The sequence below is a fragment of the Cnephaeus nilssonii genome (genome assembly GCF_951640355.1).
Source record: "Cnephaeus nilssonii genome assembly, chromosome: 4".
Lineage (NCBI taxonomy): Eukaryota > Metazoa > Chordata > Mammalia > Chiroptera > Vespertilionidae > Cnephaeus > Cnephaeus nilssonii.
Genome location: NC_137075.1, coordinates 58,975,290 through 58,998,714, shown reverse-complemented (window position 1 = coordinate 58,998,714; position 23,425 = coordinate 58,975,290). Strand labels below are relative to the sequence as shown.

Here is a 23,425-nt window from a genome sequence, read left to right as displayed (position 1 = left end):
CAATAATAATATTCTCATCCCTAGTAATGTACTGGAAAGCCTTAACCATTTTGACTTTTTGTTCCATCAGCTATTCTTGCTTTTTTTCTGATCCTCTATTTCTACAGAAAATAGCATAATTATTCTAGATGGGATACATTTATGATTTTAGCTGCTTGCTAAATCTCAAATTTATTAATGCTTCTTACCCACATTTTTTTAAATCCTCATCCAAGGATATGTTTTTTAAAAAATTGATTTCAGAGAGGAAGAGAGAGGAAGAGAGAGATAGAAACATCAGTGATGAGAGAGGATCATTGATTGGGTGCCTCCTGCATGCCCCCTGCTGGGGATTGAGCCTGCAACCCAGGCATGCACCCTTGACTGGAATGAATCCGCAATCCTTCAGTCTGCAGGCCAATGCTTTATACACTGAGCCAAACCGGCTAGGGCCAAGGATATGTTTTTTAATTGATTTCAGAGAGCGAGGAAGGGAGAGTAAGGAAGAAACATTGATCTGAGAGAGAAACATCAATTGGGTGCCCCCTGTACATGTACAGGAAGCAAACCCATGACCCTTCAGTGCATGGGACAATGCTCCCACCAACTTAGCCATACCAGCCAGGGCTTATTTGCCCACATTTTTACTCATCTTTATTTGATTCACTTTCCAACTTCCTCTCCTTTATTTCAAACTCTCCTCAATCTCTAAGTTATAGTCCTCCTTCACAAATTGGATTATGAATTCCTTTGTTTTCTTTATTTCTGCCAACAGAATTATTACCTATTTGATTTATATGTTACTTTGTAATTTTCTTAGTAATTTAATATATATTTTTTAAATTTTAATCCTCACCCGAGGATATTTTTTCATTGATTTTAGAGAGAGTAGAAGAGAGAGGGGAAGACAGAGAGAAATATTGATGTGAGAAAAACACATCTATCGGTTGCCTCCTGCACGAGCCCCAGGGCCTGGGCCGGGAAGGAGCCTGTAACCGGGGTGTACGTGCCCTTGACCAGAATTGAACCTGGGTCCCTGCGGTCCACTGGCCGATGCTCTAGTAATTTAATCTTTTTGCAGAGTTACCTTTTCTGTCCAGTGTATGTAAGTTCTCCAACTGCAGTTTCTGGTGTTTTTTTTCTTCTTCTTCTTCTTTAACATTACAAATATTATTTATGTTTGGAGCAGGTTCTTCACAGACACATAATGAAATCTTGAAACATTTTCCCTACAATGTTTTCTCAAAATTAAACACACCGTTTGGGAAAGGAAGGAGAGGAAAAGAGTAATATAAAAGATTTTAAACTCAACTTTATCCTCCCATCATATTGTAATCAAACTTTTTCCTTTGCTTTATACTTCCCACAAGTGCCCTCCACTATGTTTGTTCTATCCTTTATAATTTATTTTATTACATCTTCTCTCTCTTGTTTCTCTTATCTTATCTAGTTGTATATATAGTAGTTTAAGCATAATCTGTTCTTTTTTTCCACTTTTATTTCTTCCTCATATAATTGTATTTGATCACTTTGCATCTTACTGTCTTTCAACTAGTCTCCTTTATGTCAACCTTCTCCCCCCCCCAAAAAAAAAAAAAAAGATAATGAGTTAGCTTGGAGGATCAGTGACATTGGATGCAACTTTCTGTCTATTCCTTTTGGCATTTAACTTTACCATTGACTTTAGCTCTTTAATTTTTATTTGTCTAAGTAAATACATATTCAAAGAAAGGAGGCTTTTTCACATTCTTTTTATTATTACATGCCAATTGTGGTTTTAGAGCTTAAAAATAGTAATGTTTAGAGTGATTTTATTTGTAACTTTTTCTGGTAAATGGAAATGTAACTATATGAGGATGAGAGTATGGGAAGGAATTGCTTTTAAACAGAGTTTTTAATGCTTACAAATTAAGATGATTACCTTTGTGAAACTATCTGAAAATCAGTCAAGATACCCATGGTTTAAGAAAACTATTTGGCCTGGTGGTGTTGCTCATTTGTTGAGCATTGACCTATAAACCAGGAGGTCACAGGTTTGACTCCTGGTCAGGGAACATGACCTGGTTGGGGACTTGATCCCCAGTAGGGAGCGTGCAGGAGGCAGCTGATCAATGAATCTCTCATTATTGATGTTTCCCTCTCCCTCTCTGAAATTAGTATATATATAAAAGCATCCATGTGTTAACCTTTTAGTTTCTAAATAGTTGCTATATTCTAAATTCTAGACCAAGGGCTGGCAAACCTTTGCTGTAAAGGGCCAGATACTAAGTATTTTTGGTTTTCTGGGCCATATGAGCTCAGTTGCAACTCAGTTTTATCATTGTAATGTGAAAACAACCTTAGACAATATGTATATGAATGAGTGTGGCAGTGTTCCAGTAAAACCTTAATACTTAAATTTGAATTTCATGTAATTTTACATTACACAAATATTATTTATTTTTTAACCATTTAAAAATGTAAAAGCTATCCTTAATTTGCACACCAAACACAAGGATTCACTTGTCCAGCATAATAGTTTGCCTACCCCTTTTCTAGACCATAAAGTCAACAATTGATTCTGAAAAACAAAATATATGAACAAGCAGAACAGAAACAGACTCATATATACAGAGAACATTTTTATGGTTGCCAGATAGGAGGGGTGTTGCGGTGGTGCTGAAAAAGGTTAAGGGATTAAGAAGGAATTGGGAGTTACAGAATAGTCAGGGGGATGTAAAATATAGCATGGGGAGTATAGTCAGTGATCCTATTTAATAAAAGGCCAGGGACCATAAGCGCAACGACTGGAACGACTGCTTGACTAGTCGCCATGAGGTGCATTGACCACCTCTCGGTCCCTCCCCCTGCCCCACTTCCCCACCCCTACTCCTGCCCACAGGTGAACGGGGAACCATGGGGAAGCAGGTGGGTGGCGGTGGGGTGGGACTGGGGACTGGTGAGTGGGTGGAACGGCTGATATCTTGATCCCTCCTGTAAACCCTGGGAATTGAGCCTGAAACCCAGGCATGTGCCCTGACCAGGAATCAAACTGGCTACCTCTTAGTGCATGGGATGGTGCTCAACCAACTGAGCCACACTGGCCAGGATACACTATGTACTCTTTAAAATCAGGCTTCTAAGCATAATTGTTTTGAGATTTATTTATGTTATGTAGTTTTATTTATAGATTTATTTATGTTATATAGTTTATTCCTTTTTATTGATGAAATAGAGGCCCGGTGCATGAATCATGTATGGGTGGGGTCAGGCCAGCCAGCCCCGATCGAGGTGCGGGGGGGGGGGGGGTGGGGGCGAGCAGGGGCGGGGCTGGCCCGGGGGAGGGGCCGCGGGAGGTTGTAGGGGGCCGATTGGTCCCTGATGTGGCTGGTTGGCTGGCTGCCGCAGTGCGCATCATCTCAATTAGTTGTTCCGGTTGTTCCGTCTTTCCAGTTGTTGGGCTTATATATATATAGATTAGTATAATAAAATTTGGGTTATTTGATTGGATTTGGTGATTCATCGGATGTTATTTGAGTGATTACACCAAGTTTTGACTGTTAGAGAGTCATCTCATAAGCAAGGCCTTGGGCTTTGCAGTCAAATTCTTAACCTGTCAGTCAAATAGAGGGAGGGTTGCCTTGCTGAAAGTAGTGAAGATGCAAAGTCTACTCTAGTTAGTACGGAGTGAGATGTGGGTGTTTTATGCATGGTTCTGTTGGGGAGAAAATCTGAACTGTAAATGTTCCCCCTTCCTGGAGTTGAGAGTTAACTAGAGCTATTTCCTGCTTGAGGCCATATAACAATATATTATTTATATTTGCACCTCCTACAACAAGACAAAAAGCAAGAGGCTAGCATGCAAAGGAACTGGAAGAAAGGCAGTAGATTTAAAGCTGATCTTTGTTTTGAATAGGCCTACTATTCTATACCAATGACTCACTCTTTGTGAAAGAATATGCTGTTTGGCCTTTGCAGGGGAGCTAAAGTGCATCCTATGATTTAGCAGCTCAATGAGGGTTTATTCATTAGTTGAACAAAAGCTTTTCTAGAAATGGGATTATATTGTCAGTAACTTTAAAGGGAAAATGCCATTTAACATGATGACCAGGGAAAATAGGCTGTTTTAGAAAAGTTTTTAAAGTACTGTATATAGGAAAAGTTTTATGCATGATCTTTTTTTTTTGTTCTTTCTATTGGGAGAGTTTTGTGCTGACAGAATTTGATGCATATATAAATACTGCTTTGTTGCTTTGGAAATTTTTTATCCTAAATATCAAGCTTTCAAAAGTAATATATGTCTTTAATTTATAATATATAAAATACAATTTACAAAGAATAAAACACTCTAATTTTCCTTTTTGAATATTCTAATTCTTGATGTTTCTAATTAGAATTTTTTTAGTGATTGATTTTTTTTCTTTTAAGAGAGAGAGAGAGAATGAGAAACGTCGATCTGTTATTCCACTTATTCATGCATTCATTGGTTGATTGTTGTATATGCCTTGATCAGGGATTGAACCTTCAACCTTGGCATATGTGGATGACACTCTAACCAACTGAGCTACTAGTCCTGGGTTTCTAATGTTTTAAATTACAGTGTATGATATAGCTTTAGTATTTTTTATTTTGCTATATATTTAAACAGTATGAGAGAATTTTAGTATTTTGATAAAAAATTTTAAAGGTCATGGAACAATTTTAATTTCTCCCATTCATTATTATCACTTTGCATAGTTTCAGCTTGTATGGTTAATTTTATTGCCTCTAGTAATGTAGCAAAGTGAGGACTGCTAGTGGTTAACTAGGTATGTAGGATTGATAATGGACTCTGAAAATAGAGTAATCATTGTGAGGTAGCATAAATGAACTGGTTTAGGTTATAGATTATGATTTTTGAGTGAGGGTAGTCATATTACCAGTTTTTCCCCAGCTTTATTCAGCTGGAGCAATATAGGTAAAGAGTTGAATTTAAACAGGATTTGGTTGAGGGTTGGGAGATGGGTGTCAAGGGAGATTAAAGCAAATGCAATGGAGTAATTATAGTAATAATTCACTATGGGATTTAAGGTGAATAAGGAAAAGAAAGAGAATATTCAGTGATGGACAGTTGAACGAGGTGCTAGTATTGGTAGATTGAAGGGTCTTAGTGGTGTTGAAGGATTGTTGGAGTTTAGAGGGAATGTTCTGAAAAGATAAGTTGTAGAAAGAAAGTATGATTTAGCCAAAACCGGTTTGGCTCAGTGGATAGAGCGTCAGCCTGCGGACTGAAAGGTCCCAGGTTCGATTCCAGTCAAGGGCATGTACCTTGGTTGCGGGCACATCCCCAGTAGGGGGTGTGCAGGAAGCAGCTGATGGATGTTTCTAGCTCTCTATCCCTCTCCTTCCCTCTCTGTAAAAAATCAATAAAACATATTTAAAAAAAAAAAGAAAGAAAGTATGATTTAGCAGTTGAGATGATGAAGAGGTTTCAGTTATCAGTAATGACAGGTTCAAAAGTATGACCATATAAGTGAAAAGTTGAAGTAGGAGAAGACTGTCAGAGAAAAGGTGGTATGAGTGTATTGGAAGGATCATCAACATGAATATTGTAATCACTAAGAATTATGGGTAGCGTCAGAAAGAGTGACAATGAGGAGCTAAAAATAAGAAAATAGAGGGAAATAGGGATTTGTGTGGGCAGCAAATACCTATAATAAGTTGAAGTAGTTGGTGGTTTAGTCTCCTGCATCTGAAAGCCAGGCCACAGTGAGAACAGTCCTGATGGTCCCAAGGCAGATAGTGGTAAATGGCTGTGAGTGTTTAGTGAAGTGAGGGGCAGGGGAATTTCTTGTAAGAACAGGAAGAGTTCTGGGGTCCCCCTTTGATTCCTGCTACAGTCCTCCTGATGGAGGTGAGGAATGCTACAGAAGGATTCTCTTTATCCCTGCCAGATGATGGATTAGAAAAGGTGATTTTCTGAAATATAGGTACTCTCTTCTTGATTCCAGCCAAATGCTACCTATTGGGGTGGGATAGGTGCAGGGAATCTTATTATTGAATCTAGGCCATCTTTTCACCCTGGGGACTGATGGCATGCTAGGTTGTGGTTCTGTTCTTAAGTTTCTGATAGTCTGCTGGCTTCCTTTCGATTTCAGATTATATTAGCCTATAGGCAGTGTGGTATTGCACTGATACTTATTTGCCTTCTAACTGTGTGGAGGAGTGGTAGAAAGAAATCCACACATTGTGTATATATCAGTTACATGTATGGTACAAACATATATGTGTATATATCTATATATTTGTTCAACTTTATATATTTTATCAAGTAGATTAGACACTCATTAGACACTGTGTTTGAGTATCTTAATTTTAGGGAAGTAAAATTTGCTACCCCAAATGTGTCTCTTTGGCATGTGAATTATTTAGACTGATTATTTATTTATTTATTTATTTATTTATTCATTCATTCATTCATTCATTCATCTCCCAAGGATATGTTTATTGATTTTGAGAGACACAAAGAGAGAAACATAGATGTGAGAGAAACACTGATTAGTTGCCTGCCATATGTGCCCCAACCGGGGATTGAACGTGAAACCTATGTATGTACCCTGACCCAGAATGGAATCCCCAATCTTTTTAGTGTATGGGATGACACTCCAAACGAGTCACTCAGCTGGAGCTAGGCTGATTATTATTTTTTAAAATATATTTCTATTGATTTCAGGAAGGAAGGGAGAGGAAGAGAGAGATAGAAACATCAATGATGAGAGCGAATCATTGATTGGCTGCCTCCTGCATGCCTCCTACTGAGGGTTGAGCCCGCAACCCAGGCATGTGCCCTTAACCAGAATCGAACCCGGGACCCTTCATTCTGCAGGCCGACACTCTATCCACTGAGCCAAACCAGCTAGGGCTAGGCTGATTATTTTTAAGAAACAGAAGATTTAGGAAATTTTTCTTTGGCCTCCCCCTTAAGTGCTTAAAAGAATTTAGATAGAGGGCTTATTCCAGGAAGGGAGTTATCATCGGACATAACTACAAAGAATTTGAGCAAAGTGTGATGGTGTTATTGACGAAGTTGGGGTATCCCCTTCCCTACTGAGTGCTGGGGGTGGAGTCCTTACGATATCTCTAGAAAAAAATTTTCTGAGACCTGCGAAGGAGGATGAGTGATATTTATTTGCATGAAATTATATCCTTGGGTTTCCAAAGTCCCATTTCCCTTAATCCAGTTACAGAAAAAGTATAGTGGGGCTTCAGTAGAGCTAAAATCAGAACCAGTGTCCAGAGTTTTCGTTCCATATTGCAGTCAGGTCCAGTTCAGCATCAGACTAGTTACAGTCCATTGTGTCCATATAGCCATGGGCCATATAGGCAAATGCCAGGAAGCAGGGGTGAGAGCCCCATAAGCCAGGAGTCATGCGTACCATGCCAAGAACCAAGAGTACAAGAGGAACCATGAGAGCGAACTCCTTTGCTCAGGGGATTAAATAACCCAAATTTTCTTGCCCTTGCAGTGGCCACGCCTATTCTGGCCAATGATCTGTTCCTAGGTGTGACTGACAGACAAGTACCTTCCCATTGTCACCCCAATTTTACTGGGCATGCATCTATTTCCCCTCCATTGGACCTCTGGGGAGTGTAAAGTTGTACCTTCCTGGAGAAGTTGCCCAAATGATATACCTATAATATTTGGCCTTTCCTTGGCTTCTGTCCTGTTATTAATAACTAGGTTACATGATATCAGTGGTGGAGGTGGTGGGGGATTAGCAAGTCCTGTTTGTTCACATGACTCTCTGTGTTCTTTTGTCTCTACGTGGCCTGGCAAACATTTATTCTTTTTTTGTTGTTGTTAATCCTCACCTAAGGATATGTTTCCATTGATTTTTTTTTTTTTTTTTTTTTAGAGAGAGAGAGGAAGGGAAGTGGAGAGACAGAGAGAAAGAAACGGTGATATGAGAGAGACACACTGATTGGTTGCCTCCTGCACATGCCCTGACCACGGCTGGGGGTGGAGCCTGCAACTGAGGTGCGTGCCCTTGACCAGAATCAAACCTGCGACTCTTGAGTCCACAGGCTGACACTCTGTCCAAACCGGTTAGGGCTAAACCTTTATTCTTTTATTTCCCTTGAATGTCTTCTTCCTCTTTGAAGACCCAGAACACTCCCCTCTTTCCCTTAGCCTCAGATGTTACATGGCTGCTCTTTGGGCCTCATATTCTTATGGAGCTCCTGTATGTAGAAAATTAAATTTGATTTTTTTTCTGTTAATGTATCTCATGTCAATTTAATTCCTATTCCAGTCAGAAGAACCCAGAAGGGTAGAGGAGAAAAATTTCCTTCCTGACATGTTCAAATGCCCAGCATCAGTGCCAATTATTGAATGCATAGAGTGTCATTGTATTTAGTATTATTAAAAACTGGAAAATATATTTTATTGAGATACTATACAGTAGGGATTGTGAATTATATATAAATCAGACATGTATACTCTTACACTAAAGAAAATAATGTTATACTGGTAATTGTTTACGATAAGGATATTTTTGTTCTGTTCTTGAATTTAGTAAGATGTTCAGTTAAATGCCTTACATGGGGTTGGAAGCTATAAAATTCTCTCTTCCAGAATACTTTGCAGCATGTCTTTTGTGCCTGTGTAGGAGCAGATTCAAAATGTATTTCATAATATGCTTTTAATGAAGGTAAATTCTAATTTCTGTCATGATCAGCTTATGATATTTATTCTTTCTCAAATTTGAATAAAATCAGGCATATTGACTAACTTATGGAGGGCTTAAAACTTGATTGCTAATGAATCTCACAGCTTTTTGCTCTGAAACTGAAAATCTTGCATGGAGTAAATCCTTTTTTGAGAAACTGTTTGAAAATGATAACAGTACTTATTTCTCTAAGCATGCAATATATTTAATCTGGGTATTATAGAGTCTATTAGCTTCCATCTTTAGTTAAAAGATGGACTTAATTACTATACTCTGCCAGTCTTCAACTTAAGTGTATGATTGATATTTTAGCAAAAGTTGTATTTTTTAGGATGAATGAAAACTAGTGTAAATGAAAACACTTAGAAAACCATAACAAATAACACTGCTAAAAAAAAACTTCTGACATGCTAGAGCAAGATTATTTTGTTATTGTCTGTGATAAAAAATTTACCAGATCACTAGTGGAGAGCAGGTATAAAATAAGTTCTGTTCTTGACAAAAGTTTTCACTGTGTATTAAGGTAATGCTAACTATAGTACCAAACAGCCCCCAATTCAGTGGCTAAGTGCACTAAAGCTCATTTCTCACTAAGTAACAGTTTAATGTGAGTATTCCTTAACAGGCAGCTTTTCTTCACCAGGTTATTTTATGCTATACTGTACTATAATGCTGTTCCCAGTGGTCTCCTACCGCCATTCAGAAGGGAAAAAGAGCATACAGGACGCCGGCTGGTGCACTTCCCTACTGCTCGTATTTCTTTATTTAAAAAAATATTTTTTTATTGATTTTTTACAGAGAGGAAGGGAGAGGGATAGAGAGTTAGAAACATCGATGAGAGAGAAATATCGATCAGCCGCCTCCTGCACACTCCCTACTGGGGATGTGCCTGCTACCAAGGTACATGCCCTTGACCGGAATCGAACCTGGGACCCATCAGTCCGCAGGCCGACGCTCTATCCACTGAGCCAAACCGGTTAGGGCTGCTCATATTTCTTAAACTAAAAACTAGGTTATGTACACTTAGCTTGGATGGGAGGCTGGGAAACTTAGTCTGGATTTGTTCAGGATAGTGAGGAACCTGTTTGGTCAATGACTGCCAAACCTTGCCAATAATGAAATTCTTTCTTCAAATAAAATCTTTGAACATTTTAAAACATATTTTTAAAAGTGGTTACGTGATTGATATACTATTAGGAGGGGTTTTGGGGAAGATTGTATATTTTGTAAACAGATTATTCCTTAACTCCATATACTTTTTTTTTTTTTTTAAATATTTGGTAGTGGTGAAGCATGTGGGATGGGGAGACCAGATATGATAGACATTTAGGGGAAGTCATCTGAAAACAGGCTGTAATGATGTAACCACAAGGTTTTTCTTTTGAAAGGCTAAGTTAAATAGTCTTTTTTATTTGGGAGTGAGGCCATGATGCCATGCTTTTTTATCTGTGCTCATGTTCATGTGTGAAAGACAGCAATTTGGTTATGGAGGTTATTAAGATAATTTTATGAAACTTCATGATAAGTTAGAACTGTAGTTTAAATAGGCCTTTTTTAATATGTTGGGAGATGTCTAATTCAACTCTAAGAATTTCATCAAATGTTAAATACATGTTTATTTCATTGAACTTAAATTAGTATAAGATAAATGGTAAAATAGATTATTAACTTAACTGTTATCTTAATAAACAATCTAAATAAGGCACCACAAACTGATCCATAAAGGAAAAATAAGAACATAACATACTAATTGAATCATAAGTTAGTTGCTTATCACATTGGAACAGAAATTAAAATAAGCTTTTGAAAATGTATTACTTAGTATTATTCATTTCCTGTGGCCAAATATTTTGTATATCAGTACTCTTAGAGCATGTTTTACTTATCTGCTTAGTTGCTGCCAGAGTCAGCAAAAGGATTCCTCCTCATTCACCTTGTTATCTTGTAAGAAAAAGATAAATTATGTTCTTATTCATGATTTAACCCTTTGCACTCGCTTGCTTTTTTCTCGATTCCTTTATTCTACTCGGGATTTAATGCTAACTGTGTCAAGTCACACTCGACATCCGAGTGCAAAAGGTTAAGGGAAAAACTAGCCAGAGAATCTGCCACATTTTTAATTGCTGGATACTGGACTATCCCAATGTTGGGTAAAATAGCACAAAATAATATCAAACTATGAACTTGATTTTATATGATAACTAGAGGCCTGGTGTATGAATTTCATGTGTGTGGGGGGGGTCCCTCAGCCCAGCCTGCACCCTCTCGCTATCCAGAACCCCTTGGGGGATATCTGACTGCCGGTTTCGGCCTGATTGGGCCTAAGCCGGCAGTTGGACATCCCTCTTGCAATCCGGGACCGCTGGCTCCTAACTGCTCACCTGCCTTCCTGCCTGATTGCCCCTAACTGCTTGTCTGCCTGCCTGATTGCCCCTAATCACTCACCTGCCTGCCTGATCGCCCCTAACCACCTCTGCCTGCCTGCCTGCCTGGCTGATTTCCCCTAACTGCTCGCATGCCTGCCTGATCGCCACTAACCCCCTCTGCTTCGGCCGCCACTGCCCCGGCTTCGTCCGGAATGACGTCTGGAAGGTCGTTCGGCTGTCAGGTCTAATTAGCATATTACACTTTTATTATTATACATTAAAACAATTAGGAAAATTCCAAGAGATCTAATGTCTGTTAACTGAATAAAGAACTTAAGTGCATATGTACACTTGTCTATGAGTTCGCTTTTGCATTGTTTTCTTTTTTAAAAAAAATCTTTATTCAGATTATTACATTTGTTCCTCTTTTTCCCCCCCAAAGCTCCCCTCCACCTGGTTTCCACCCCACCCTCGGCCCTTACCCCCCCCCCCCCCCCCCGCCCACTGTCCTCATCCATAGGTGTACGATTTTTGTCCAGTCTCTTCCCACACCCCTCACACCCCTTTCCCCCCGAAAATTGTCAGTTCACTCCCTTTCTATGCCCCTGATTCTATTATATTCACCAGTTTATTCTGTTCATCAGATTTTTTTATTAACTTCATTTTTAGAATCACTTGTTGATAGATATATATATATTTGTTGTTCATAGTTTTTATCTTTACCTTTTTCTTCTTCTTCCTCTTCTTAAAGAATACCCTTTAGCATTTCATATAATACTGGTTTGGCGGTGATGAACTCCTTTAGCTTTTTCTTATCTGTGAAGCTCTTTATCTGACCTTCAATTCTGAATGATAACTTTGCTGGGTAGAGCAATCTTGGTTGTAGGTTCTTGCTATTCATCACTTTGAATATTTCTTGCCACTCCCTTCTGGCCTGCATAGTTTCTGTTGAGAAATCAGCTGACAATCATATAGGTGCTCACTTGTAGGTGACTAACAGTTTTTCTCTTGCTGCTTTTAATATTCTCTCTTTGTCTTTTGCTCTTGGCATTTTAATTATGATGTGTCTTGGTGTGGTCCTCTTTGGATTCCTTTTGTTTGGGGTTCTCTGCGCTTCCTGGACTTGTAAGTCTATTTCTTTCACCAGGTGGGGGAAGTTTTCTGTCATTATTTCTTCAAATAGGTTTTTAGTATCTTGCTCTCTCTCTTCTTCTGGCACCCCCATAATTCTGATGTTGGTATGCTTGAAGTTGTCCCAGAGGCTTCTTACGCTATCTTCATACTTTTGGATTCTTTTTTCTTTTTTCTTTCCGGTTAGGTGCTTTTTGCTTCTTTGTATTTCAAATATTTGACTTGATTCTTGCGATCCTCTAGTCTGCTGTTGGATCTCTGTATATTATTTTTTATTTCTGTCAGTGTATGGTTAATTTCTAGTTGGTCCTTTTTTATATCCTCGAGGGTCTCGCTAAATTTATCGGCCTTTTCTAGAAAATTCTTGAAAAACATTATAACTGTGGTTTTGAACTCTATATCCAGTAGTTTGCTTTCCTCCATTTCTGTCATTTGTGACCTGTTTCTTTGTCTCCACATTTTGGTTGCTTCCCTGAGTTGATAGAGTGGCTTTGTGTGCTAGGTGTCCTATAGGGCCCAGTGGCTCAGCCTCCCCAGTTACCTGAAGTGGACACTCTTGGTGCACCCTTTTGTGGGCTGTGTGCACAGTCTTGTTGTAGTTAAGCCTTGATTGTTGTTGGTATCACTGGGAGGAATTGGCCTACAGGCCAATTGGCAGTGAGAATCAGCTGTGTCTATGCTGGGAGAACTTCTGTGCTGGAGACACCCTTATGAAACAAGACTTCCCAAAGCCTCTGTGCTCAGCTTGGATGGGGCGGAGTCTCAGGGCGGAGCAGACAGCAATGGCTTTCTGTCAGCCCTGCCCTAAGAGGCCCCTGAGTCTCAGTGTCCCGCGGTAATCGCTGTAAGCACCTCTGAGAGAAAGCCACCCTTGAGTTTTGCCTGCTGCCAGAAAGTCCAGTTTCTCCCCAAATGAGTCTGGGTCCCCAGAGTTTCGCCTGGAACTGGAGTTCAGAGCCGTCGGGAGCTTTTGTCTCCCTCCCGGTTGAGAAAGCCAGCCGCGCACTCAGTTGCCAGTCCTCTCCACACGCACGCCTCGGTACCTCTGCCTTCTGTAGCTCCTCTGAGTCTCAGTGTGCTTTTCTCTTTCCTTCTAGTTGTAGAATTTCCACTCAGCCAGCCTTCCTGTGGTTCTGGATGATGTCCATTTTGTCTTTTAGTTGTAGTTTTGAAATTGTTGTGCGAGGCAGCAGTTTAGGTGTTTACCTATGCCGCCATATTGGTTTCTCCTCTGTATTGTGTTCTTGACATAGAGGAACTTAAATGGTGGGCCAGGCAAGCTAGGTTCTATTAAGAATCTGGGAAAGGCTCATAGGGACATTTTCAGGTTAAAATTATAGTAGGAAGAGAAGGTAGAGTGGTGATAATACCCGAAATTAACTAAATGGTGAGAATTGAAAAACTTGGCATAATATACTGTAAGACTTTCGAGCCTTTGTGGTAGAGTCTTTTTTTAGAGAGAAAGGGAGAGGGTTAGAGAGTTAGAAACATCGATGAGAGAGAAACATCGATCATCTGCCTCCTGCACACCCCCTCCTGGTGATGTACCCGCAACCAAAGTACATGCCCTTGACTGGAATCGAACCTGGGACCCTTCAGTCCACAGTCCGATGCTCTATCCACTGAGCCAAACTGGTCAGGGCTGTGGTAGATTCTTATTAAATATATGTGGGATGGTACTATATCTTCACTTTGCTAAAGTGCGCTTTTGAAATGATAAAGTAATAAATGTATGAGTGTTTTTCTTCTTTTAAATATATATGTATTTTTTTAAAATTGATTTTAGAGAGGAAGGGAGAGGGAGAGAGAAATAGAAAGATCAATGATGGGAGAGGATCATTGATTGGCTTCCTCCTGCACACCTCACACTGGGGATTGAGCCCACAACCTGGGCATATGCCCTGATGGGGAATCAAACCATGACCTCCTGGTTCATAGGTCGACGCTCAACCACTGAGCCATGCCAGCCAGGCATGTTCATCATTTCAGTTGTGTTATTTTTCCACTTCAAAATAATTTAAACTTGTTCTACTGATATTGCAGGTTTTTAGTTCTAGTTTAATTTTGAAAATTTCAAACTTAAAAAAAAATGTTTAAAGAATTATACAGGAACACATACATCCTTCTCCCTAGTTTACCATTTTTAAAAACATGTTATACTTCCCTCAACACATTTTTTTGGGAACCATTTGAAGGTAGGCTGCAGACTGCATGTGCCACCACTGCTAAATACTGCAGCTCACATCTCCTAAGAATACATACATTTTTCTAAATAACAATAATAATGTTCCATCCCCTAAAAATGAACATTAATATCATTTACTATACAGACTAAAATGAAATTTATCCAGTTCTAAAAATATTTTCTTTTTTTGGCATTTATTGTATCTCTTTTAAGTGTCTTAACTTCCAGGCTCCTCCACCCCCCAGTTCTCAGTTTTTTCTGTTTTTTTAAATTTTACTTATTTTTTATTTTTATTTGTTAATTCTCACCTGAGGATATTTTTTTCATTGAGTTTTCAGAGTAGAATAGAGGTTGGGAGAGGGGAGGGAGGAAGGGAGAGAAGGAAAGGATAGAGAGAGAAAGAGAAGCGTCAGTGTGTCTCACATTGACTGGTTGTCTACTGCACATGCCCTAACGGGGGTGGGGGTGGGGGTGCGGGGTGGGGAGCAAGTCCACACCTTGGTCCATGCCCTTGACCAGGAATCTAACCGAGACCCTTCAAATCACTAGCAACACGAGCCAGGGCAACTTTTTCTGTTTCTTTAAATGACATTACCTTTTTTCACATGTATAAGGCAGTGACTTATAGAATGTTTCACATTCTTGGTGTGTCTGATTGTTTATTCGTGATTAGGTTCAGTTAACACATTTTGGCAAGAATATTGCATTCAGGTGAAGCTGAATGTTTCTTAACTGCATCACAGTAGGAGGTACATAATATCAAGTTGTCCTATTGGTAATGCTTAATTTGATCACTTGGTAGATGAAGTGGTAATTATTATATCGCTTTGATGTAAAGGTACATTTTTCCTTTATAATTATTAAGTAATCTGTGGGGTTATGCTTTAAGAGACTATGAATATCCTGTTACCTCCCATCTTTCACTCAGTGGTTTTAGCACCCATTGATGATTTTTGGCTTCATTAACTAATATACTAGTATGTCGGCTTGGAAATAGTAACTTTTAAGTCTATCATTTCTTTCACATTGATTGATTAGAATTTTACAGCTGTTGTAGTCTTGACCCTTGATAAAAACTAATTTAAAATGTAAAATCAGAGCTGTTTATCAGTTATAGATGGGTTGTTGGTAATACCTAGCTTCTACATGCCAGTTTAGATTTGTATAGTAGTATTTAATTTATATTTTCAATGAAATAGGTTACTAGTATGCACTTTAGGTTCTAGATTTTTCTTAATTAACTACCTGCAGTGTTTCTAATTACAATTCTGTGGATTGCTTCTGTAAGCTACTTAAGGATTTTTCAGTGCTTCCCCTTTCACTCATATCTTGGTATTTTATTTTGAAAATTCTCTTAATTATGGTTACTAGATTGAATTATAAAATATGTTCATGAACTAAGGAAGACCTTAACAATGGAGAAGTATGTGAACTTTGAGAGAGTGGAGTAAACTTTTAAATGACTAAACTAAATTGAACAGCTATCTGGAAATAGACCCAACTCATTTAAGAATAAATTAATCATTGCTTATGAATGAAGAAAAATGGTGATAAAATAGTTATTCATTTATAAAGTATTTGCTTGAAGTATACATTGAATAAATTTAAACTGTCTGCTTTTACTGTGCATAGAGCTTGTTTCTGAGGCCATATGGGAGGAATTCAAGCCAAATATAACATTATATTAGCTTAATTGTAGTTCAGATTGAGGTGGTTTTGTGCTTTGCAGCATAGGAATTTAATTTGTTTGAAGGGAAAGTTACACACTACAAAATAAAGTAAATTGCAGTATTAAGATGCTCTGTATATCCAAAGTGGGAAAGGTGGGGAAACTTCAACTCAGAATAAACAATGATTATGGTTTATAGAATTAACAAATTATCTATATGATAAAGTTCTAGAGAATTAACAAATTATCTGTATGATAAAGTTCTAGAGACCAGTGATGTTTTATTGAGGGAGAACTTGGGAATGTACCAGGTTTGAAAATTAGAATGCCTAGCATAATTCTTTTCCTATATTACTTATGACAGTTAAATTTTCATTTATAAAATAATTCATAGTACCTAAATATATGACAAAAAATAATATTTTTTCTTTGTGTTTTAGACTACCCCCATAAATATGGTCCACAGGGGGGCTGTGCAGATCATTCAGTATTTGAAAGGATGAGGAAGTACCAGATGACTGGTGTAGAGGAAGTAACACAGGTAAGGATTTTAATACTAGCTTGCATTTAAGAAATAAAAATGAACTTGGGCATGTGTTCCTGCATTAAATATGTTTGTTCTAGAATTTCTGAAATATTTATAACACTGGAGAAATATTGATATTTTTTAATGCTTAAAGAAGCCAGTTAACTTGCCTATAATAAAGACATAGTGGTGAGATTTGAAAACAAATCTGTGTGTTTCATTAACATTACACTATATGTCCGAAACATAGTGAGTCTTAATTTAAAAAAACAGTCAGTTTGAACTTGTGTTTTCTATAAATGTAACTATTTGTATTAGTATAAAAATTAGACTGGTCAACTTCCCCTTGTTTGCCTGGGACTTCCCAGTTTAACATTGAAAGTCATGTGTCTTTAAACAAACTGAGACCATTAGCCACCCTAATAATAATCACAGTGCTGTTGATATTTTAATTGTAAGATTTTTTGCCATTTGACTGTTGTTCTTTTATTCTTTTTTTTTTTAATCTCCTTTTCCTGTGATAAGGGATAGGTTTATAGTTATTTAAAACATAAGTTTAGTCCTGTCCAGTGTGGCTCAGTTGGTTGGAACGTCGTCCCTTACCACAAGGGCATTTGCTCAGGTTTTCGGGTTTGTGCTGCATTGGGGTGCATGCGGAAGGCATCCGATCCATGTTTCTCTTTCACATCAATGTTTCTCCCTCTCCCTCCCCCACCCTTCTCTCCCTCTCTCCCTTCCTTCCTTCCTTCCTCCCTCCCTTCTTCCCTCCATCCCTCCCTCCCTCTCTTTCTCCCACTTTCTCTCTCTTAAAAAAAATTTCAAAGTAAGTTTAAAATGAAAAAAAAATTTTTATGGTAAAACATTTATCATGTAGTTTAGACATCCTTCCTAAAAGTAGTAGGCTAGAGTAATGTTTCTTGAGCTACTTGAGTTACAAATGCAGATTTGTGTGTTTCTTGATCTGCAACATGCACAAACCTGTTTCAGGTGGGACTTTCAAGTATAAGAGATTTTCTTCTTCATTAATTGAAAAACTATGTGTTAATCTGTCATATTGTCAGAGACTGCTGATTCTAGGAATATATGGAGATTAAGACCAAAAACTTATCCTCAAAAAGTTTATAATTTGCTTGGAGACACAGAGAAACAATTGAGGGTAAGGGATAGAAGAGGATTAAGTATAGAATGATGCTCTATACGTAGGAGGAATTGTTAATCTAAACTGAGAAGTAATTGAGGACAGTAGTCATAAACTAAAAGAATAAGTAAGAGTTAGGTTGGGCATGAATAGATGGAAAGGCAGGATACAGGCATACCTTGTTTTATTGCACTTCACAGATGTTGTTTTTTACCAAATGAAGGCAAGACCCTCCACCAACAAAAAGATTATGACTCGCTTTATTGCTGTACTCACTTTATTGATGGTGGTCTGGACCCGAACCTGTAATATCTCTGAGGTATGTCTATATACCTCAGAGGTATTAGAGATATTAAAGGCCAGAGAGATAGTAAGCCTGGTAAATAATTTTTAACCCTAGGGTGAGGTGTAAGATTAGAGACTAGGAGACTAATTAGAAGTTATTGCAGTTATTCAGCAGAAAAGTGGTTTGTACTAAGGTATCAGCAGTGTGGAGAGGACAAGACTACAGATTGCTAGATATAGCAGAGTTTAACAGTGGCTAGATATAAAGTTAACATACAAAAATAGGTCACATTTCTCTTTTTTTGTTGTTTGTTTTTTAAATATATTTTTATTGACTTCAGAGAGGAAGGGAGAGGGAGAGAGACAATTATTGATTGGCTGCCTCCTGCACACCCCCTACTAGGGATTGAGCCCACAACTGGGGCATGTGCCTTTGACCAGAATCGAACCTGGGACCCTTCAGTCTGCAGGCCAACACTCTATCCACTGAGTCAGACCACCTAGGGCTAGGTCATATTACTTTATATCCAGTAATAGACTATCAGAAATGTAACAAAAGAGAAGACTTTGTTAATAGTATTAAGAATATCATGTATTGAAGAATAAATGTGACAAAGAATTATAAGACCTAATTAAGGAAAATTATGAAACTAAATAAGATATGTCAAGATTACTTTTATTTATTTAAAATATATTATTTTTTATTTTTATTTTTAAATATATTCTTATGGAGGAAGGGAGAGAGAGAGATAGAAGCATCAATGATGAGAGAATCATTGATGGGCTGCCTCCTGCACGCCCCCACTGGGGATTGAACCCTCAACCTGGGCATGACCAGGAATGGAATCATGAGCTTCTCAACCACTGAGCCACTGTGGCCAAGCAAGAAGATTAATTTTAAATAAATGGAGAGACATACCTTGTTAATGGAAAACAACATATCATAAAAATATTAATTTTTCCATGTTGATTAATAGGTTAAATATAATTTTGATACAAATTACAAAAGGGTTATTCACAGCACTTAGATGGGTCTAAAATGTTATACAGAAAAGTAAGCACTAAGAAGAAGTAAGGCCAATCTAAAGGTGATGAGCAGGCGAGAGGGATTTGCCCTAGAAGGGATTAAAATTTATTATACTAATTGAGAGTGTGATCTTAACATAGAGATGAAAACAATACAGATATGAAACTTTGTTATGTGGTAGAGTTAGAATCTCAAATCAGTGAGGAAAAGTAAAGATGGTTGAATAGTTGAATAAATGGAACCAGAAATGAGTGTTTAACCATTTAGAAAAAGATGAAGTTGGATCTCTTACCTCTTACCATATTTAAAACAAAACAAAACTTCAGATAGATTAAAGTATTAAATGTCTAAAATGAAAACATTGAAACTTTTAGTAAAAATATTAAGTAGCTGTGTGCCCCTGGATCCGGGTGAGGCTGGGTCCCGGGTCCGGGTAAGGCCGTGGGCCCCTGGATCTGGGTGAGGCCACGCAACCCTGGGTCTGGGAGAGGCCACACGCCCCTGGGTCCGGGCGAGGCCGCGTGCCCCTGGATCCGGGTGAGGCTGGGTTCCAGGCCCGGGAGAGGCCACGCGCCCCTGGGTTCGGGCGAGGCCGTGGGCCCCTGGATCCGGGTGAGGCCACGCGCCCCTGGGTCCGGGGGAAGCTAGATCCCGGGTCCGGGTGAGGCCGTGTGCCCCTGGATCCGGGTGAGGCTGGGTCCCGGGCCCGGGTGGGGCCACGCACCCCTGGGTCCGGGTAAGGCCACGCGCCCCTGTGTCCGGGTGAAGCTGGATCCCAGGTCCGGGTGAGGCCATGTGCCCCTGGATCCGGGTGAGGCTGGGTCCCGGGTCCGGGTGAGGCCGTGCGCCCCTGGATCCGGGTGAGGCCACGCGACCCTGGGTCTGGGTGAGGCCACGCGCCCCTGGGTCCGGGTGAGGCCACGCGCCCCTGGGTCCTGGTGAAGCTAGATCCCGGGTCCGGATGAGGCCATGTGCCCCTGGATCTGGGTGAGGCCACGCGCCCCTGGGTCCGGGTGAGGCCACATGCCCCTGGGTCTGGGTGAGGCCATGCGCCCCTGGGTCCGGGTGAAGATGGATCCCGGGTCTAGGTGAGGCCATGTGCCCCTGGATCCGGGTGAGGCTGGGTCCCGGGTCCGGGGGAAGCCGCGCACACCTGGGTCCGGGTGAGGCCACGTGCCTCTGGGTCCGGATGAAGCCGTGCCCCTGGGTCCGGCCGAGACCCAACCAGAGGGAAGAGAAACCTGCATTGCCGCCATTTGTCCACCATCCAGAGCAGAGGGGTCAGTGCCGACATGTACACATAAGGAACTGGTGGACATTGATATTGGGTCTCAAAAGAACTGTTGGTCCAGAAAGAAACTCACTACAGACTGATGCATTTGCCTGTCAGCATAACTATTGTTGCTCGTCTCACATTCGGTTCATATAGGTATATCTCTAGTGACACATGATCTCGCTCATCTGGGGGAAATGATGAGCAACGTGGACTGATGAACAAGGGCAGGGGCAGAGCCAGAGACAGGGGGGCATCGATCGGACTGTCGGGCCTCGGAGGGAGGATGGGGGGGTGGGGGGAGGGGGGAGAGATCAACCAGGGGACTTGTGTGCATGCATATGAGCCTAACCAATGGTTGAGTTCAGCGGGGGGTTGGGGCATCCGTGGGGAGGGGTGTGGGATGGGAGTGGGGGGATGAGGACAAATGTGTGACACCTTAATCAATAAAGAAATTAAAAAATATATATATATATTAAGTAAAGATTTCTCTTTTCAGCTGTGATAGAATAATGGGTATCCACCTAGCTTTCTTGTAGAAAACAACACGAAAACTAAACAAAACATATGAAACAGTTGTTTTCAAACATTGGAAGCAGGCAGTACAGGATGTGATGTTGAGAGGGAAAAATAAATATCTCTGTGATTTTCCTGACTTCATGACTGGAGGCAAAACTTCAGGTGTGGCATAGGGAAGGGGATCTCAAGAAGAGCAAAAAGTGCACAGCAATCTTACTGAATTGAAGAGACAGGTCAAAGTTCAAGAAGGCAGAGTTTGACAGGAGATAGCTACATGGAGAAAAAGCTCCAGATATCTGCATAAGTGTTTCCTTTAGTTTTAGATGAATACTAAGCTATACATGCATAGGGTGAAATTCTATGAGGAAATTACCAGAGAAAGAAAAACTACTGTGGAATCAATGTACTATTAGAAATTATACTTTGTAGAGGTCCCAAGCCATATTAAGAGGAAGGCTAATTTCACCCTTGAGTTAAAGGCTACTGGAGACCTGCCCTAACTAAGTGGAGAAACCAAACTCCAAAAAGATCAAGTTGACTTTCAGGTAAATTAACTGTCTGTCAGAACAAAGTTCAATAATACTTGTTAAAAGAGTACATAGCTCTGGCCAGTTTTGAACATTGGTTAGAATGCTGGCCCAAGCACTGAAGGATTGTGGATTTGATTCCCAGTCAAGGACATGTACCTAGGTTGTGGGTTTGATCCCTGGCCCCAGTTGGGGCATGTGCAGGAGGCGATCGATTGATGTGTCTTTCACATCAATGTTTCTCTCTCTCTTTCCTCCTCCCTGCCTCCTTTCCACTTTCTCTAAAAATCAATGTGAAAAGAATATTTTAGGGTGAGGATTAGCAATGAAAAAAGAGTATACACAGAATGTAGATACTCAATAATCTAACATTAACAGTGTCCAGCATTCACAAAATATTACTAGATGACAAAAAGTTAAAAAATGTGATCTATAATCAGGAGAAAAACCACTCAGATAAAAACAGAACCAGAAATTACAGGCATTAGCATAGAAGGACTTAAGATAATGGTTATAAATACACTAAAAGAATAACAGAAAAATATGAAAACAAAGAGGAGATAATAGAAATTATAATAAAAACTAAATGTAACTTGTAGAACTGAAAAGTACATTTTCTTAATTGAAATTTAATGGATAGGCTTAAGAGCAAATTATTTACTACAGAAGGCAACATGGGCAAATAAAGGACAGTAAAAAATAGAAACTATCCAGATCTAAGCACAAAGAGAAAATAATTGGGGTCTTGGGACAGCGGATACAGGAAAAATATTTGAAATGTGTCCAAATATTTAATGTCTCCAAAATTTATGGCCCAAGAATCTCAATGAAACCCAGGTAGGATAAACACAGGGAAAACTGTATTAGTAGGACATACTACAGTCAAATTATTGAAAACCACTGAAAATGAGAAAACCATAAATAAAAGCAGCTAGAGAAAAGAAGATACATTTATATCCAGGGGAACAATTGTAAGAATAACTTCTGGCTTCTCATTACACAGTGCAAACTGAAGATTACATAATGACATATTCAAAGTGTGCTGGGAAAAAAACTACCAAACTAGGATTCTATATTTTGTGAAAATAATTTTCAAAAATGAGGGCAAATTAAAGATCTGTTTTACACAAACAGGCTGAGAGAATTTGTAAGAGATTTACACTGCAAGAATTGTTAAAGGAAGTTCTTCAGGTAGAAAAGGAATAGAGATAGAAATATAGATCTATGCAAAGAAGTGAAGAGCGTAACATTGCAAATATGTAGGTAAATATAAAAGACATATTTTTCTCATTTAAAAATTTTATTTAGAAGGAGTGAATAAAGATAATTTATGTAAGTGGAAAGGGGAAATGCTGGGGTAGCAATACTTACATCTGACAAAATACTTTAAAACAAAGGCTATAGTAGGAGACAAAAAAAGGACACTACATAATGATAAAGGGAGCAATCTAAAAAGAGGATATAACACTTGTAAACATTTACGCACTCAACATAGAAGTACCTAAATATGTAAAGCAAATCTTGATGGACATAAAGGGAGAGATTGACAGTAATAAACTCACAGTAGGGGATTTTAATACCCCATTGACTGGATAGATCTATACAAAAATCAACAAGGAAATAGTGGCCTTAAATGATACATTAGGTCGGATGAATTTAATTGATATTTTCAGAGCATTTCCCCCCAGAGCAGCAGAATATACATTCTTTTCAAGTGCTCATGGAACATTTTCTAGGATAGATCACATGTTATGACACAAAACACATTTCAATAAATTTAAGAAAATTGAAGTCATATCAGGCATCTTCTCTGACCATAATGGTATGAAAATAGAACTTAATAATCACAAGGAAAAAACTGAAAAAACACACAAAGACATGGAGGCTAAATAACATGTTACTAAACAGTGAATGGGTTAACAGTGAGATCAAGGAAGAAATCAAAAGTGACCTGAAAACATACAACAACCAAAAATCTATGGTACACAGGATAGCAGTCCTAAGAGGGAAATTCATAGCATTACAAGCCTATCTCAGGAATTTAATTTGAATTCTCTATTACTGTTTCATCAAAATTCATTTAAAATGGTTCTTTTACATGTGAACAACTGTT

At 39.1% G+C, this 23,425-nt stretch overlaps 1 protein-coding gene across 1 annotated transcript in view; it reads left to right on the top strand.

Annotated features, from left to right (window-relative positions):
• ADAM10 (ADAM metallopeptidase domain 10) overlaps positions 1-23,425 on the top strand; it is a 153,276-nt gene that overhangs the window by 65,979 nt on the left and 63,872 nt on the right. The window contains exon 5 of the mRNA XM_079768185.1: positions 16,458-16,558. Within this exon, the coding sequence (XP_079624311.1) occupies positions 16,458-16,558 (101 nt within the window). The remainder of the gene's footprint in view (positions 1-16,457; positions 16,559-23,425) is intronic.